This window comes from Leuciscus leuciscus, assembly GCF_965113295.1.
Source record: "Leuciscus leuciscus genome assembly, chromosome: 11".
NCBI classification, from domain to species: domain Eukaryota; kingdom Metazoa; phylum Chordata; class Actinopteri; order Cypriniformes; family Leuciscidae; genus Leuciscus; species Leuciscus leuciscus.
The window spans coordinates 27,656,422-27,676,494 of NC_138735.1; the positions used below are offsets into that span (position 1 = coordinate 27,656,422).

Consider the following 20,073-nt stretch of genomic DNA (forward strand, 5'->3'; position numbering starts at 1 on the left):
CATATTAAAAACCTGTTAGTTTTCAGTAAAAAAAATAAACCCCACAGACATAAAAGCATCCTTAGCTGCATCATTTTCTTAAGTGCCTTAAGTGCCTTTTGTACATCTACTTCATGGTGGCCAGTAATAGTTTCACTGCTACATCAGTCTCCCTTTACGTGTATTATTTTTAACATCCTGTCATACCTGATAAACGGAAAAATTCAAATCACATTATTATTTAGTTAAGGCTCGTCCAAATCTGATTTTTGTGCAATCTGATCAGATTTAGCAAGTGTGAACAGCAATACGTTTCAAGCTCATATGTGGTTTGAAATCCTGGAAATCTGTTTCAGTCTGACCGCTCTGATCGGATTTCGTGATCGTGAACGTAGCCTTAGTATTCTAGTTGGTCTATTAGAGGCATGTAAATATATTTTATCCTATATAAAATGATCTAATCAGCATAAATTCAGAATGAACCCACAGTATATAAGTGAAAATAAACTGCGTAGTTTATTCAAGAATCTTTGTCAATGCATATTTAATAATCTCATAATGAAATACGAAGCACCAACACCATATATTATTATTTAAACTCTCTGCTTTAAAATGTTGTATGTCTGTATATTTTGGCCTTTCCACTTGTCAGCACTGTAAAAAACAAAAAACAAACAAAAAAAAACCCTCCTCAGGACCCAGTTGTGTTGTAAGACTCGTTCCTATGATGACCAAATTGATTGGTAAGCAGTTACTCCTAAAAAAAAAATTCTGTTGAGTCTGGCATCTACATCATTGCGATTTCTTGCAAAGTCAGGTCAAACACTTTATACCAGAATGAAATTTATTCCATAACTTCAGTTGCTAGGACACATGCTTGATTCTGTTGCCATGGCGATCAAGTGTCAGCCATTTTTAGTGTACCCTTGAGATTTGCAGTCAAAACATGCTCAGACATTGACTTTGGCCATTCCAGAGGTAAAAATACTGTAGTTAGTCTAGTAAGATTGCTGGGGATGCATTCATTCACACAGATAACAAGAAACACTGCCAATATGATTCTCATATTGATGCTTTAGCAAAGTTAAAACACCCACAAGCTCTACAATACAACTGTACCAGATTCTTAAACCTGTGTTAATAAATGTAGATCATCACTAGAGCGGCACGATTCTGGATAAATTGAGAATCACGTTTTTTTTGTTTCAAATAGAGATCACGATTCTACCACAATTCTGAACAGAAAAACGAAACAAAATAACATGTAATTTACTAGAGGTTCTGACAAAAACCTGTGTTTTTTTAAAAACTTTTTAAAATGTTTCATTAATTATGAATGATTCAATGACTCACTTATAAAGACTTCACTTCTTTCATTGGCCCTGTTCCAAATGGCACACTTCATATGCACTTTCGGTCTTGTGGACTTACAATGGCTGCCGTGTGCCCATGTCCGTTAAGTCCATGAGACTGTAGGGTGTCCCATTTGTCATTTTAGGTTTTAGAAGGATGCTCGCGAGCACCCCCTTTGCAGTCTGCGCCCTCGATGCGCACTTTTGCCGAGCCCGCACTGATGTGAGCTCCGCAGCAGACTTCTTCCCAACAGTCAAAGCGCCGTTACGTCACGAAAGTGCGGACATGTAGGAAGGCCGCGAGTGCTTAGGATGCAATCTAGGACAGGGCCATTATTTCATTACAGGATGAATCAGTGTTTCTGAATGAATCTCTTGAATGAATGATTCAATGACTCACTCATAAATACTTAATTGTTTCATTACTGGATGAATCAGCGTTTCTGAATGAATCTCTTGAATGAATGATTCAATGACTCACTCATAAATACTTAATTGTTTCATTGCTGAAATAAGCGTTTCTGAATGAATCTCTTGAATGAATGATTCAATGACTGATGCATAAATATTTCATTGTTTCATTACAGGATGAATCAGCATTACTGAATGAATCTCTTGAATGAATGATTCAATGACCCACTCATTAACATTTCATTACGGGATGAATCAGCATTTTGAATGAATATCTTGAATGAATGATTCAATGACCCACTCATTAACATTTCATTACTGGATGAATCAGCGTTTCTGAATGAACCTCTTGAATGAATGAAATAAATTTTTTAACAGTCACTTGTCGCCACCTACTGGTGTAATAATGAGATTGATACAATCTTTATTTGAAGCATCCATGTTATTTTATAAAGGTGATTTAGTGTATTTTGATCGCTACTGTAGACATCAGTGTTTATATCCGAACAACAAACATTTCTCCCAGTACTTCTGTGATAATATGAATATTTGTAACACAGAAACAGCGATACTGTGTGGTTGAAAAGACGGTTTTAAAAGCTGTTTCATATCAGTACATGATAACTGCTCTCTCTGGATTAGTGGCAGCAGCGCAAAAGCAAATCTGAAAGTTCTGCTGTGATTTGTCAAATGTTTAAAAGACACAAGCGTTAGAAACAAGATCGCATGATTAATCATGCAGCTCTAAAAAATTCAGCAATTTTTTTCTAACCACAAAGTGTTGAATCTTGTCTTGTATACATCACGTTTAAAAAAGAACAGCAGTGTTGGTAAATAGATAGAAACACCTCAGTCTATATACACAAGACTTATCTTCCTCTGAGCGCTCATTAATCTTCCACACATAAGCGCTCTGCCGTGTCCCCATTTCTGAGCCCGAAAGCTATTAAATTTGTGCTCTCTGCATTCATAGTAGTCCTGTATCCCACCCCAAACTGCATCACTATAATGCAGGACACATCAAATGTCATGTATTTGAACATACTGAGAAGAACATCCAGATCAGTGGACGATCAATATTTCTCATTAGCTGATAGACATTGATATATAGGATATAAAGTTCAGTCAGTCGGTCATTATCACAAATTAAATCCCAACAGGGGGATTAAGACCACTAAATAAATAAATACATGGAAATGAAATATTGATTTGATTTGACTTTGTAGATTTTTTTTTATAATCTTGCCTGTAAATGATATTAAAGCTTCTGTTAAGAAGAAATTGTCCATTACAAATGTATGAAATAATCTGCCTAGCAACACGTAATATTAATACTGAAGTTATCTGAGGTCATTTTCACTATAATCCATAACTGAGACGCAAGATTGTTGGTTGAATTTCTAGAAACAAGAGTACGAGTTCGCAGTTTTGAAAGGTCCTCCCTCGAAATGAGTTAATAGTTTTACTAAGTAAAGTTTACAAAAAAAAATGTAACTTAAATAAATCATCGAATAATGTTATCTATAGCTAGATTATTTTTGTGTGGCTTTTTACTTTCTGTAACTGCTCATGGTTACACTTTATTTCAATGGTCCAATGGTGTCACGTTCAACAAATTATAACTAACTTTGCAACCACATGTCAACTAACTCTCATTAGAGTATTAGTAGACTGCAGAAGATTAGGGTTCGGGTTTGTAGAATAAGCTGACATGTATTTGCAAAGTTACTTATAGTTAGTAGAATGTCTAAAGTGGACCATTGAAATAAAGTGCTACCCAGCTCATAATCCTCCTTACAATCTTCACAATAAGTCATTATTGTGTTTGGAAAATTAACAGTATTTCAGAGAACGAAACTGTAAATCTGGTATCTGTTTAATAACTGTTTCCTACAGTCTGCAGACAGGGGAATTAAAGCACATCTAACATCTTTATTCCCCAGTGGAAAGTCAACAAATCCATTTATTTGATCGTCGTGCTCCTGCCTGCCTCAATGACTTCACCAAACATTTATTTGGATAGAGTTTTGTTCAACAAATAACGCTGAAAAAGATCTCTTACAAGATGTATGAGCATATTATCTACTTCATCTGAAATAAAACTTTTTTTTTTTAAACAGTGGCATATAAAGCAATACCCACCTCTTCATTTGAAGTCTTGAAATCCATGTGCTAAGGTCAGAGAAACAGCCCTGCGAGAGCAAACATGAAGAAGATGCCATTAAAACAAGTTGCATTAGCAAAAGCTAAATTATTTTGACCTTCAATGATAAATATTGTTTGCAATGAAAGTGGCACATGTGGCAAAGTAAAGAAAAATTACTTTTTCTTTACTATTTATTACAGATAAATGAAGATGCATTTGAAATTAATCACTGGTTGGTTCATGCAGCGCGAAGGAACTTTGTCTCGCATGAAAGCACACTTAGATGTGCAGAAATTTAATCAAAACTGTTCACAGCAAATTTGTTTAGACAAATTACGGCATCTGGACACGCAAAGTCAAGGAGAATGAGACGGCTTGCAATGCCTTTTGATATTGTGTGGAAAAAGCTACTTCTAAAAAGCCTAAAAGTGCTACATTTTTATTTTGTCACTCCTCTGCTAACATGTGGATTTCAGAACAGATTAACCAACCGGAAAGCAATAACCACGTCTGAATACGAATGCAAATGTGGCATTTCAAGTTGCTCGGAGGCCTACTAAATAATTCAGTGAGAGTTATTGTCAAACAATATATCAGCCTGTTTGGGATGGTCTATGAACATGTACTGCAATTTCTGGTTTGCTGTACACGGTCTGCTTGAATGCTTCATTGTGCAATAAGAATACAGCATGAAACAAACTCTACGGTCAGGGCTGGTGGTAATGTTATTAAACCAACAAGTTATAATAACATCTTTGTTTATGAAGATGTAAGATGCATGTCGAACCACGGTGAATTGCATCTCTAAAGTTCAGCATAATAATTGAATTATGATCAGAATAACAATGGAGGTGGAAAAATGCTAAAAATGCTAAAAGTGACTAAATGTAAATATGATAATCATGATACAAAAAGATGAATGTAACAAAATCACATGTAGATCACATTTCATCATAAAAATATTAGTGCTGTCAAATCAACTAATCGCGATTAATCGCATCTAAGATAAAAGTTTTTGTTTATATAATATATGTGTATATATATATTATATATATATATATATATGTATATATATATATTATATATATGTATGTGCACCCCCTTATATACATAAGAAAACTTTTATGTTAGATGCGATTAATCGCAATTAATCGATTTGACAGCACTAAAAATATACTATATTTCCTTTGATTTAGGGGTGAAATATGACTCAGATGTATTGTTTGTGAGATTGTGAAGTTTTGTTACCCAGCAACACATTTTCTGGTACACAATGATACTTATTTGAACAGGAAAAATAAATCACCGGAGGCATTTCCTGCTGAGTTATTCCAGTGCTACTTTATAAACGTCTTAATAATTCATATAGCAAAAAGAATCACACAGCGGTTGCTGACCACATCGCTATTGTCATTTAGCATTAAAATGCTGCTTGTGCACTAGAACATCCTGAAGATTATTTCACAGAGGAATCACTCATGTTATTCCATCTCCCAGAGTAGCTCAAATTAAAATCATAACCAGCAGAGCACATTTAATCAGAACAATCGCATAATTTGCGCTGTCTGAAACCACTCAGCGGGGTAAATATGGAGGGATTACAGCTCTGTCTGGCTGTTTTCACCACATTTCGTCGGTATTCCAAACGCAAGGACAAGCCGGCTATTTTTCCAGCACTTTAATCAGTGTGTTCTTTCTCTGAGAGCGCTTGAATGCTAAAACGCTGGGACATCCCTCCTTAAGTGGCCTGTGCCGTAAGACACCTTCATAAGAGAGATATATTGGCGAGCCCTTAAATCTCAATTCCCCATTATATATCAAAAATGGACAAAAAGTCGTTTCAGTGACGAACCTTGTCCTCACATGGAGTGCACTTAAGAGGAAATAGCAATCTGAGGCTCATAACGGAGCGGATATGTGTCTCCAAAGCAGAGATGGTGAGTACCTCTGAGTGCCATCTGTCAAAATGAGTTACATGCCCATTTAAAACCTCCGAGCTGAAGGAGATTTCGCGGATCGCTCAGAATTTCCACCACGGATCGATTCCAGCTTAGAAAGTCCTGGCAGAATACACAAGGCCTTCAGAGAGCGCCTTTATGAATAATTCATTGGTGTGGCAAGAACGAGTGTTCCCTAATAAACATCTCTATGAGGTCTACAGGTCGTTCCACGTGCGTGGCATCTGCAGCTTCCTTCGCACGGACAGAGAAAAGCCAATCAGTTTAACGCGTGGCTAATGAAATCGCTCTCATTGTCATCTATCAGAGATGTGGCAGAGATATAAATGCAGAAGGATGCTCAATAGTTTATTAGAATGTAGAGCATTTAAAAAATATTCCATTATGTTTTTATTGATTCGATGAAGCTGGAATCTGCTTTCACAGTGGCCTAAGGCAGTCGCTGAGGCACTCGTTGGCTATTGAAACGAATAAACCAACATTACATGTCACAAACAATGATAAAAGACACAATATAACACTGACAAAATTAGTTTTATAAACTTTTAGAACCCTACAGAAACAATAAAAAAAGTCACAAAACACGTTTAAGTCATATTTCGCCCCCTCAAAAATGAGGATATTTTGTTTTATGACATTTTTTTATTCCAATGAAGCACATTCCTCCCTAAATTCTCGTTACCACGACGCATTCAGACATTTTGACTTTTTATTTTGTAATTCTTATAAATTTTTAATGGTGATTCTCATTAGATTCGTCTTACTCTGACAAAGATAATGGTTTAAATGGTTTTAAAATTAAAATCAGCACATTTGCTCACAATGAGAATGGGAGCTTATGCTTAATTGTGATAAAATAATTTCACAAAACAAAAGTTCTTGTACAAATGATGGCTTTTTTCTATAAACCAACATCATGAGATACGCCTTCAAACCTGAACACTTTTTATTTTATAAAACTATTACCATGTATCACTGTTACAGTACTGGTTTATTTAAAAAGAACGCCACGCGCTGCACAGCTAAAAATCAATATGAAGGTCATTCCTATACATTCAGAGCTCATTAAATTGCATTTGCAGTGGCTTACGACCCAAAATAGAAATGTTGTTGAGTGTTCTTCGACATGACACCATCATTTACTATGTGTTGTTTCTATGCTTTGCTCTCTCTTAATGCTTGGCATTCAGATTGTACACAGTTTCACACTGACTCACTCGCTTTGCCGTTCTGTGAAAATGAGATGTGATTTGCATGTTAACAGGCCGGTGCGGTATGGCAGGGGTTTTTTTTTCATCCGCAACATTATTTTAATGCAGGCACCTCATCAGTTGGGCGTCTCAGAACAATTCCTTCTGGGAGGTGTCTCTAAAAATTCATGGCAGACAAGCTTTCTGCACTGTGATGAAACACAGCAATCCTCTAAGTTATAGAGCATAATATGCTGTCTAATAACATGACAGTAAATCTAATTTAACTAAAATCTCAAAGTAAAACAAGCAGCTGTGAGTTTTGGAAAGAGGTAATTTTACTCATTTCTCAGATGGTATCTGTCAATCTCCCAATGAGACCAGAAATTTTTCTTTTGGGGATTTTTCCTGACAATTTGGTACATTGTAGAAGCACTAGATTCATTGACATGTGTGTACTTCAAGCAAAGCGTTTAATAGCTATGTATTGGAAGAAAGTGGAAAAGCCACCTATTGTACAGTGGATCAATAATATGTCCTTTTGTTTGTCGATGGAAAAGATTACATACATTTTGAAAGGTAAATTGTCTTTTTTTAAGACTATTTGGAAACCCTTTATATCCTTTATTTCAAATTCTGATTTCAGTAATATAATGAATGAGGTAGAAAGAGATAAGATAACTTGATTCTCAACCTATTTTCACTCGCATGTTATTACTAGTAAATCATTAGTCATTTAATCATTTACTATTTTTCCTAAATTACCCTCTCTCATATCATGATTTGCTTCTCTTGTATGCATGATTACTTCCAACTCTTCTTAATGTGTAGCTATCCTAATTGACCTGTGCCTGTTTTTTTATTATTTTTTTTATTTTTTTATTATATATATATATAAAAAGAAAAAAATTCGTTTTCATTTTTCTTGTTTTTCTCCCTTTTTAATTTATTTAATTTATATTATTATTTTTTTATTATTATTTTTTTTTAATTATTATTATGTAAAAGAGATCCAACTTTTTAATGTACGATATTGTTGTAAAATACTGTCATAAGTTGTTGTATCTCAATAAACAAAGTATTCAAAAAAACAAAAACAAGCAGCTGTGAAACTCTCTGACTCTTCCATCCAGATAGGGGTATTCTCTGCTTTTATTGTTATTTTTATTTCATATGCATTCCATTTTTTTATTCCTATGTCTCTGTTTCCTTTTTATGTACAGCACTTTGAATTTCCATTGTGTATGAAATGTGCTATAAATAAACTTGCCTTGCCTAAAATGTTCTTAAAGGAACAATGAAAATTACCAATCATTCCAAACCCGTACGACTTTGTGGGACACCAAAGCAGATGCTGGCGTTGCTCTTTTCCACACAACAAACGGTTATAGATGCTGTCAAGCTTCAATAAGGAGAAAAACAGCACCATAAAAGTACCATGAAGTAGCAACCGTAGCACTCAAAACTCAGAGGAAAGACAATCATACCAGTTTGGAATGACAAGGGTGAGCAAAAGATGACAGAATGTCGGGTTTTTTCGATGAACTATTGCTTTAAGATCACCAACTCGGCAAATGAGTCAATTTGTCAAGCTCCAGCGAGAGGCCTGGGTATTTTAGGCTCACCTCCAGGGAAAGAGCTTCAGCAGAGCAAAGCATGGAGGTCAAGCCATGGGGAAGGAGGCAGGGGAGGCTTGTTGATGTTCAGGACTGATGTTTTTCTTTTCTTCCTTCCTTTATTCCAGTATGAGGTTTTGGCCCTCAGGCCCAGCCAGAGTCCTGCACCTGCTAGAGTACAAGAAGTACCTTGTTAGGATGGCCAGTCAATTATTGTGGTTGATTAGTTTATCTAGAATTTTTCTTACATGTATTTTTGCTCTTTTTAACATCAGAGCCTGAATTAGTATGACGGCAGCGTGCTGTGCTTTCACTGTTAAGACAGTTAACAGTTGCACAGTAAAAGCTTTTCGAAAATATCTCCTGCTGCTACAACCATACAGAGAGTCATTTTTTTTTATGTTTTTAAATTTGTTAAAGAGTCACATTTTTTAAAAGCGTTGTGCTTTTAAGTAAAAAAAAAAGAAAAAAAATTATGTTTCAATTCGAAGTGCACAGTCCATGACCGTAGCCAGCTATGAGGTCACCGGAGCCTCTGTATTTTTCCGGGGTGTATATAATAAAGGTTGTGGAATAATTGCTTAATATTGTAATAACTCTACTTTAGTGCTGCACCAAGATCTTCTCATCTGAGCTGCCTCATTGGTCTGTCACTGCTCGTCAATGTCAAAATATGTGAGATGACCAATCAAATCGAAGTAGGCGGGCTTAATGTTCACAGAAACTGCTGAGCGCGAATTCCAACGCAATGTTTCAGTTGTTAACGGTAATAAAGTGCGAGATGACATGTATGTACTGTAGCTAAACTAAACATTTCATATTTGACAGCTGTTTTAGGATAGAAATGTTAAACGGCCGACAAAAATAATCAGGCAAACTAATACATTTTTGTCTAATTTATGTGGTTAATGTAATGTATAGTAACTCTCAGGGCTCTATTTTAACGATCTGAAACACAAGTACCAAACGCGAAATGCAAGTAACTTTGTGGGCGGATCCCGACGCAAATCCGTAAAATCCGTCCTTCGGATGAGACGTTAAACCGAGGTCCTGACTCTCTGTGGTCAATAAAAATCCCAGGATGTCTTTCGAAAGAGTAGGGGTGTAACCCCGGCATCCTGGCCAAATTTGCCCAGTGGCCTCTGTCCATCATGGCCTCCTAATCATCCCCATATACTGATTGGCTTCATCACTTTCTCCTCTCCACCAGTAAGCTGGTGTGTGGTGGGCTGCCGTCGCATCATCCAAGTGGATGCTGCACATTGGTGGTGGTTGAGGAGATTCCCCCTTCTATGTAAAGCGCTTTGAGTGCCGAGAAAAGCGCTATATAAATGTAATGAATTATTATTATTATTATAAATCTAAAATGGGTTGGTCTGAAGCACCAATCAGAGCGTCATCTCACATTCCCTTTAAAAGCAGGCGCGCTTGCTCCATGGTGGATTGCTATTATAACGGCGGATTTGCCAGGCGCGCGCCAGGAGCGGTTCACAGCCGAGGAGACCGACGTTCTCGTCAGGACCATAAAAGACAGAGAAGTGACATTGTATGGGGATGGGAGAAACCCACCCAAATTAGCTTTGGTTAAACAGGCGTATAATAATTTGGGTAAATGTGTAAGCTAGATTTATGCCTATTTTTTCACATCTTCATGGACACCACAATGATTTCCCTCATGTGGTAATATTTTTTCTTGTAATTATGTATGGTTTGCAAAAATGGGAACTGCTGTGTCTGTGTAGATGAGAGAAGCAAAGTGTATGTGCGTTGTGCACACGCTACATTACACTAGACAAGTTTTTTCCTGGTCTGTGGCGGAATTGTTTTCTGAAACTGCAAAATAGCACCAGGAAACGTTTGTGCCGGAACACGCCTCCTCTTTTTGCTGAACCGCTCCCGAGAGCGCAAGTTCATTCCCTAATTTACCGACGTGCGTCTGTGGAGGGAAAAGTCCGCTGTGCGTCGGATGCAAAATAGGAATGATACATGCGTCGTGTACAAAGTCAATTGTGCTGGGTGCAAGATAGGGCCCTCAATGTGAGAGGGCAAGAAACATTAACAAAGCCGTTTTCATCATATTAGGCATAAGATAAATAATGAATGTGTACATATTGTAAATTAATTTAAACTAGTTACCTAGCTTTCCTGGTAGCCTTCAGTAAAATCCCTTAACTGAGAAAAAAATTCACAAAACATAAATATCAACTGACCCTATACTTTCTTCACTGACAGACGAAAATGAAAAGACCATCAGTCAAAGCTCAGCTTCAGGAGGGGAAGAGACAGGGCAAGATAAGCAGAAAGAGTGATGGAGATGAGGAGAGAGCAGGAATTGACAAATAATCTACTGCCCACTGACATGGTTTTAAAGCTTGTTGTCCAATTTTTTGGCCTTTAAACATCTTAAAATGCACATAGTATAACAGAGAAATCAAAAATTACTCTTTAAAAGCAGTAGTTCACCCAAAAAACTTGCTTATTTGCATGTCGTTTCATTCTTTCTTGAAACATTAAATGAGATGAGACGATAACAGAATGTTTCATTACATTTGCAGTATAGGCTGATTATAAGTGCAGGGGGTGGATTGGAATCCACTGATGCTTCAATGTATATGTAATGAGTGTTTATAATCAAGGTATTAATCAATATTTTTCCTTCTAAATATCAAAGGAGTTGAATGACTTCTCTGGAGATTTTACTTTGTTATAGAAGTTACCAGTGTGATTACTGAAATGTTCTTGTCATGTATTCTTTAATGTCTGTATTTGATATCTGAGTGCAGTAACAATGCTTGCTTATTCAGCCCGGCTTCCAGAAATGAAATAGGGACTTGTTTTGTGTTTGAGAAAGGTCTTCAACATGTTAAAACATATAGGGGTCATTGAAGCCAATAGTTTAAGGGACCATTTCTTTGTTGAAGCCTTACTTTCCAGTTAGACTAAAGTGTAGCTCTCCTTGAGAGAAAGAACGTATTAGCTTGTTATGTTTTGAGACGAGACTCCTGTTTATAGTTAGAGCCTGGCCAAATCCAACCTGGGAAAAGCTGCGTGTCGGTGTGTGTGTTAGTCTTTTTGGTTGCAGGTTAAGGAACCACTGGCATTATTGGAGATTGACTGAGTTGTTGTTCTGGACAGAAACCCAAATCTGAGAACTGGAAGGTTTTATTTTACGTGCCTAACTTCAGGGTCCGAGTGTCAGCTGCATAATCGATGGAGATATGCTTCCGTCTATCAGTATATGTGTGGAAAATTACTACGTTTATCTATTTCTTAGCCAATCAGAAACTGCAACCTGAAGCAAGGACGTAGATAGACCTTGGTGTAGGGTATAACTGCTGTGATCTTTGTAGCTGTAAGCGGGGTGGCCTACGAACTTGTCTTGAAGCTAACTTCTGCTGATGAAACTGCAAACTATCTTCAATAAAACTTTTCAATTAATTTTAATTCTGACTCTGGGTCTTCTTTCAAACATCTGGTCCTTGGGTCCTAAACTGTTAACCCCTAACATAAGTAACTTAGAAATTCTGTTATTAATAACTTTTGTGTTACATGGGAGGATTTTTGGCTATTGAAAAGAGCTTCAAAAGACATGAGGGGGAATAAATGATGGCGAAAGTATATTTAATTTTTTGTGTGAACTACTTCTTTTAAATGGAGAAGATATAAAAAACTGTGACACTGAACATTTTCTATGTTTTAAGAAGTTTCAAACAAGCAGTTCTATGAGATATTTTGGCCTCTTCATGTGAAAATAAAACACATAGTAAATAATGCATTGCTGCTTTCTAGAGAATGCATCAATCCCCCAATTGTAATGGTTTTATCTTTTCCTCAGGACTTTGAAAAGAAATATTGAATCCTGGTAATTGCATTTAGTGGCCAACATTGAGAGCGAAGCAATCTAAAACAATTTACATCACTTCCATTGTGAGCCTCATCTATTTCTTACTTGTTCCCTGAGAGAGAGATTTTGAAGGCACAAAGCACATAGTCAATACAGTCAAATTAAAACGGAGGGCTTCCAACTACACAACTAGCCCTTTAGATTCATAATGTTAGTGCATGATTGCTTCCAAACTATTCAGCTCCTAAACAGTGTGCTAGTTTAAGAGCATTATCTGCAGGAACAGCACAAGCATTAAACTATTACATCTGAAAAGCAGTCCGGTTAAGTAGCTGTGGATCAGCTCCAAAAAAAGTAACAAGACGTATGTTTTTGTAAATTGCCTCCTGCCTCGACTCAGAATTGGAGATTGTGGAGGCTTATTTCAGTATAACATAATGCAATGTGATCTCCCATCCTGAGGCTTATTCATCCATGGCCATTCTGTGTGCTTTCTATGCTGAGCACTACTTCACACATTTAATTTCCCTACCCCATGAATTCCTTTCTGAAATGTCTCAAATAAAACCATTAAAACTGCATCATGCATGGCTGACTCATTTAATTTAGCTTCATATGTGCGTGTGTCATTACAGCAGCTGGGACATGTAATAACTGTAAATGTGGGCAATAGAAACATCTCGCCGTGTCCTCATCCATTAGTGAACTATTTTGTCCGGCTAACCTTCGGCGCTTTTCTCTGGCTGACATCTTTAACCTTTCCTTTGATAAAACACCACAATTGTAACTACAGCTGGGTTTTTGCTTTATTGCCGACTCCGTCGGTCACAGTGGACGGGGAACTCAACAAGTGTACTTATCACCATCATAATGGCCAGACCTTCGGGCCGCCACAAAGGCTATTCATTTCTGCCAGACCCTGGTGCAACAGCAGCTCAAAGTGCTTAATTTTTTAAGATCCAGACTAAATTACCGAAAAAAGTACCAGCAATAACAGTGGAACTGTATTTGATAAATGCAACTGCACATAAAAACACACTGGCTGCGTTTGAAAGCTTAGGCCTGTCAGGCAATGACTTTGCAGGCAGTGTTTGCGCTCGAAGGTACATCACAAAACAGATTTCAGAAAGCCTTCTGAGGCAGCATAATGGTTTAATGATCAACAACAAAATAAACAGAGCTTTAGTGTTAGCTAAGTTAATATTTACCTACCACAATGCTTATTTCTCCCTAGAAATGGCATCAAAAGTGGAAAAGGTTGGTCAAAATTTTTACATTTACACACTTGACCACCCATTGCAACTTTCAAGCGCCATTTTTATCTTTTAGCTCAACTGTCATGGAATGAGACACACAGTATTGTGGGATATAGGCAACGGAGGACACATCGATGCTGCCTTCAAAAATCGATCAGTGGTGCATTTCGAGCGGTTTAGACCAAATTTTCTGAAGAGACTCGATCACTTTATATGATGAACAGATTAAATTTAGGCTTTTATTCACGTTTAAATAGCGATCAGGAAACATAAACAGAGCCTCAACAGAACCTGCTGACGTGCGAGAACAAACCTCTTGCTGAAGCTCAAACGTGATGCGTAACACGAGACTGAACCTCATTGGTTCTCGCACATCAAACAAGCTTCTGTTTACCACAACTGATGTGTGAGTTGATGAATGTTTATATGTGAATAAAAGCCTAAATTTATTCTGTTCATCATATAAAGCGATCGTGTCTCTACAGAACATTTTGACTAAACCACTCAATTCATATGGATTAGTTTTACGATCTGTTTATGAACTTTTTGAAGCATCCAAGTGGTAGTTGCGTAGCTGTCAATGGAGGGACAGAAAGATAGATTCATGAAAAAGATCTTCATTTGTGTTCATTTGAGGAACGACATGAGGGTGAGTAATTAATGACAGAATTTTCATTTTTTCAAGTCTTTTAGTTTGTCAAGAGATTTAAAGTGGCATTTATGAAGAGTGTTTATGTGCCTACGTGCTCTAGTACATAAGAACGAGCCTATGATTGAATCTGGAAATAAAGTATAATAACTGAGAAATATGAGAATTAGTCCGTAATTTTTGCAAAAAATATGCCATTAATTAGATCTCAAACAGATTAATTAAAATAATTGATTACTCCACCCCCTGTGTGACATTATCAATGTGGTTGAACGACACATTTGCGACAATACGGTTTCGGGAAACAGTCGTGACTAGCTAGTTGATTTCATCAATAATGCTATGACAGTTAAGCAGATAGTTAAGTTGACTGTTTACTTTCACTTGAGAACCAGCTGTGTTTACATAAATACTCCACATGATCGCCATTTTGACATAATTGTGTGTGTATTCGACTATTCAAGCGCAATAAGGCGTGAAAGAGAATCGCAGATATAGAAAAATCTCTAACGATAGACATTTTATACCAACGGTAACAATATCGTCATACCACCCAGCCCTAGCAAGTCCCGCCCCAGATGAAGGTAGCCTATATCAGGACAGAAAGTAGACCTAACATTGGATTCAGACCTTCCTACCTCCGTATGCCACCTGTGGAAGCAGTATCTTTTTCACCTTTCAGATACAGCTACTGCCATTGCTGAATGTAACCATCTGCAGTTAATATTTCCTTAAGGAATGAATTTAATATTCCCACGAACACCCGCACACACATACACTCACACAAGAAGTCAAACGGCTTGCTCGCCACGCTGCTGTCTTGATGCTGATGCCCTATGAAGGTCGATGTTTTTCGCCCGGGTTTCTCTCAAGCAGGTGAGTGAACACGCTCCCATGAGATGTAAGCCAGAAAACCACATTTTATCAGTGTATTTCACAGCCAAGACACAGAGAGAGCAAACACGCTCACACTGCTCTGGGCACCGGGCATTTCCACTGCCTAGAAGCGAGGCAAAAGCACACTGTTGTGTCACGGTACAAACTGATTTTCAACCGTACTGTTTGTTCAAATAACATGGTTGTTTTCTATACGATATTATGCATAAAATGAGCTTATATTGGCTAAATTATATTGCTAGATGTATTCACATTGCTTTATTTCAGCATGCAATAAAGGATTCAAAGCTTATATTAGCTATTAGAGAGTCTCACAGCAATGCAAGTAATGCATTTTTTTTTACCCTGCAAAAAAATACTACCATGGATTTTTGTACGTTTCATGTTATTGTTTAAAACTATCATGTAAATAAATATAAAATGCAAAATGTTCGTTATGTTTTGTGTGTAATATGTGTATAATCAATCAAATGAAGTTTTTTAGATGCAATTCTCTTTGCATCTTCATCCATCTTCGTGCATGCTGGAAGCCACATGTTACATAAATAAGTCTGTAATTAAATGTCAATTAATATGATCTCTATAATATAATGCAATGTAATATAATAAAATAAAATAAAATTTAACTATCTTATATAATAATATTAATGGACCCTATTCTGAAATTTAATGCAGGTATAGTCTTGAAATATGAAAAAATGAAAATATACAATTTTGCTAGATTTATTTATCTTTGGAATCACATCATCACAGTCTGCGAAAAGGGTCCATCACTAGTAGTAATAATAAATAATATTTAATAATACAATGTAAACATTTCTCACCAATTACTTCTAAGACAAAATTACTTGAGCTACAAAAATCCACAAGAATTTTATAGTGCTATACTCGTATCTTACCGTGTCAATGATTGTCTTATTTGTTTCTTTCATAAGGAAAATTTTAGGAGAAACATCTGAAACAATGTTGAAGCATTAACTGAGATCTCAATATGTCTCTTGCTGTGAAAGAGCTCTAAAAATTACAATAATCCATTAACTCCTCGGTCTATGAATCCAATACAACATGATTCCACGACAGTAAGGAATTGCAGATGAAATAAACACATCTGAGGATCTCGCCTCAAACTTTACAGCTTGAAATAATGTCCAGATAGAAATGTCACACGGACTCAGACTTGTTAGGCCCGATCAAGTGTTTCCCAGCTTTCTGGACACTGTTGCACTGTTGAACACGCTTAGGGCGAGCAATGCAAAGGTCATTCAGAGAGTCTGGGCATGACGTTACGCTTGATTAAAGTTTCATCCTAGCTTCATCCTTTCACATTATCCTGCTCTGACATCTCATTGCCAAAAGCAACCTTGTTCTGCCCGCTGGGCGGGTCTCGGTTTAGCCCTCATTAGTTAATATACCAGCGAGACCCGCTGACCTACATCACCACAACAAACCACATCTACTAAGTGGCAACAATGCGAATGAGGCTCGATAAAATAGCGAATGGTAGATTTATAGACTCAAGTCCTGACCTCTCTCTCCGTGACGGATGACTTTTGGCGAGGCAGTGTTTGAAGGTACAGAAGAGGTGCCAGAAGAAACATAATGGACACATGAGACTCATTACACCAAACAAAGATGGGCAACTAATTACTGCCGCTGTCAAGTAGCAGAACGAGCCGTATCGTTATTCAAGACCAAGACAAAGTTTGGTTTGTTTATGAGTTAACAGTCTCTCTGCTCAATTGTCAGCGAGACCAGCCCATTAAAAACTGAATAAATTAGCTGTGTCGACAAGAGACTAACTGGCACATATTAGTAAACATGATGAGCGTCGCTGAGGCGGATAACTCGCATTTCCGATGACAATCAAGATGAATATTTATATGCATAGACCTAATTTTGTTATGGATGCAAGTTCGCAACAACTGACACAGAATTGAGAATTCGAAATCTTATAGAAACACTAGCAAAAATGTACCGTGTTTTTGAACGTGCATATCGTAGTAACACTGTGATATTTTTATATCATTGCACAAGGAATCGTATGTTAACAAACACAGACACGCCTTTGTTAATAATCACTTACTGATCTTATCAATAATAAAACGTTCATCATTATAAAAGATAAAAATAAGAGACCACAGTCCAAAATGCACTGGGAATTTTCAATGTTTGTTAACTCAGAGCTCAAAGCGAGCCTCGGGTTCGAGTCTCCTCCAAGGACAGCAAGCCAAGTTAGTTTACTATCAACCTTCAAGGTTGAATGGGCGGGCGAACTAGTAAACTTAACCAATATGTCCAAAACCAGTGTTATTTTAGTATTATTGATCATTCATATTTTTAATTAGCTGTCATTTTTCATATTGATTTTAGCTTAATTATTAGTAATTTTGTTATGTGCTTCTTTTTTTCCCCATATATTTAATATGTAATTTATTCATATATAATTTTTTATTATATTATTTTATATTATCTAAATTAATACAAATGTTTTTAATAATTTTACTTAATGATAATAGTCATGTTCCAAACACTTGATTAATTCAAGAACGAAACTAGTCATCAAATCATTCAAGCAACTGATTCGATCAAATCTGCTGATTCATTCAGTCAATTTAGATCTGGTTTACTATCTCAAACAGTGTAAGCCACTGTAAATTATTTATGAAAATTTTTAATTTAAAATATATTATTTTACTTTTTGTTTATTGCATTTTTTAAACAGACTGAAGCAAATAACACTTCTAAATTTCATGTAATTGTGTACGTTACTGTACCCTGGTATTTCTTTATAAAGGTATAGCAACACTGAACACTGATCAAGCCATTTGTGGTCTGAACTGTGATTCTCAAGGAACAATAACTTGTCAATAATACACTATAAACTCCAACTAGCAGTCACTGTGCATGTGACAGCTTCCATGGCAATGAAGACATTTACAGATAGAAAATGAGTTCACATTTCAGGTCAAGCTCACAGAGGCTGAAAAAAACTAAATGACGCTCGTTGCTAAAAACTGCTGCGCTGCCCTTGAATGCTGTACTTAACCCTCAGCCGCTCGAGAGACGCTGAACTTAGCATCCATGCAGTTGTGAATGAGAAAGCAAAGAGAATTTATTATTCATGACCCATTACTTTATATTCTCACCACCTGGTCAGTCAATCTGAATGCACTGAAACCCCACACGCACGATGCTGAGCTTAATGACGATGGAAACCTTGAACGGCACCTCATTCTAACACCAATCACGTCTCTAAAGGTGCTGCATCATTTCGAGGCATTCCAAGGGGCGTTTGTGGAAACACCCATTCTCAAGCCAACAAAATTTACAGATCAGAAATCAGTCAAACAAGAGCATGACAAAACGGGGTCTATTCTAGAAACCAAAGAGTTTAAACATGAAGTATCAGCCAAGAAACAAGGATCATCTGGCGACAAAAGGCTGAGCTTATTATTGTGTGCACTTGACAAGACTGAATTAGCACGACTGCTTGAAGCTATTGTTCCTTTTGACTTTGACTATCCTTGCATGCATGCAAACACATTACACGTTCTGAAAAAACCCATATGGTCCATGACAATCTGCATCCGAATAAAGAAACTTTACGGCTCAGTGAAAGTGTAGACGCATGCAGAGTTTGATGAATATTTCAGTAAAAAAAAATCTCTCAAGAAAGACTTCTACAGTTCTGCATGTTGTATTTTTCTCCATCATATTCCAACGTTATTCTAGAGGAGAGCAGGGTAAGATGTGTCACTTTTTACTTAAGTTACCCTCTCAGTCAAGAAGAAATTCCATAAAATGATGTATTCTATCAACTGATTGAAGAAAGCATCTTTAGTAAAGGACCATAGAAATTTTTCATTTTAACTGAAGATATACTGTATATTTGTAAAAAACAACAACATTTAGTATAGTCCAATGCATATTCCAATTGTAATATCTTATTTTAATGCACATTATTTTTAAAAATGATATTCAAATATTATATTTTTTTAATATACAGATTATTGTAGCGAACCGATTGTCGATATTTTGCATCAGTATTTGTATTAATTGAGCTACCGACACAACTTACCCCACAGCTACCACTTTAGGAAAACTATTTATTTAATAATTCATGGCTTTAGGCACCTTTAGCTAAAAAAATATGTACGTTTTAAACAGTGCCAATTCATCAGCATGTATCATACATATATTCTGTGAAATAAAATGCATTTCACCTGCATGGCAGAAAACTTACTGGCATGCAAAAAAAGCTTAAAAACACTTTTCAATATGTGCATTTTTATTTATTTTTTATATATATTTTATTTATTAAAAAATATGCACAGTTTGTCTGATTAGTGGGGTGACACAGCTTAACCACAGACACGTTTTACCCAAATTTTCCTTACACCACATGGCCAAAAGTTAATGCACTTTCAAACACCAGACCTAAATGTGCTTACTGAACATTTAAGCTCAAAATCATGGACATTAATAGTGAGCTGATCCTCTCATTGCTGTTATTACACTCTTCAGAGAAGGCTTTACACTAGATGTTAGAACATGGATGAAGGGATTTGTGGTTGGCGTTTCAAGTCATTCCAGAGGTTTTCAGGTCTCAGTATTATTGATCACAATTTATGTTTGGGAATCGCTGTTCATTATTTTTTACATATTGTTCAGTGTTTATTCAGAATAATGTTCATGCAAGACATTTTTGATTGATATACCAATTCTATTTAATTACATTACTAACGGCAATGTTGCATAAAAGTACGCACACTATT

General features: G+C 36.5%; 1 protein-coding gene across 2 annotated transcripts in view; it reads right to left on the minus strand.

The window, feature by feature from the left end:
* The window catches only part of sntg1 (syntrophin, gamma 1), a 50,017-nt gene that overhangs the window by 26,885 nt on the left and 3,059 nt on the right, over window positions 1–20,073 (minus strand). For both annotated transcript variants that reach the window (XM_082184128.1, XM_082184127.1), the window contains exons 2-3: window positions 8,662–8,823; window positions 3,885–3,934 (exon numbers count right to left, since the gene is read on the minus strand). In XM_082184128.1, the coding sequence (XP_082040254.1) occupies window positions 3,885–3,911 (27 nt within the window). In that variant the 5' untranslated portion in view covers window positions 3,912–3,934; window positions 8,662–8,823. The remainder of the gene's footprint in view (window positions 1–3,884; window positions 3,935–8,661; window positions 8,824–20,073) is intronic.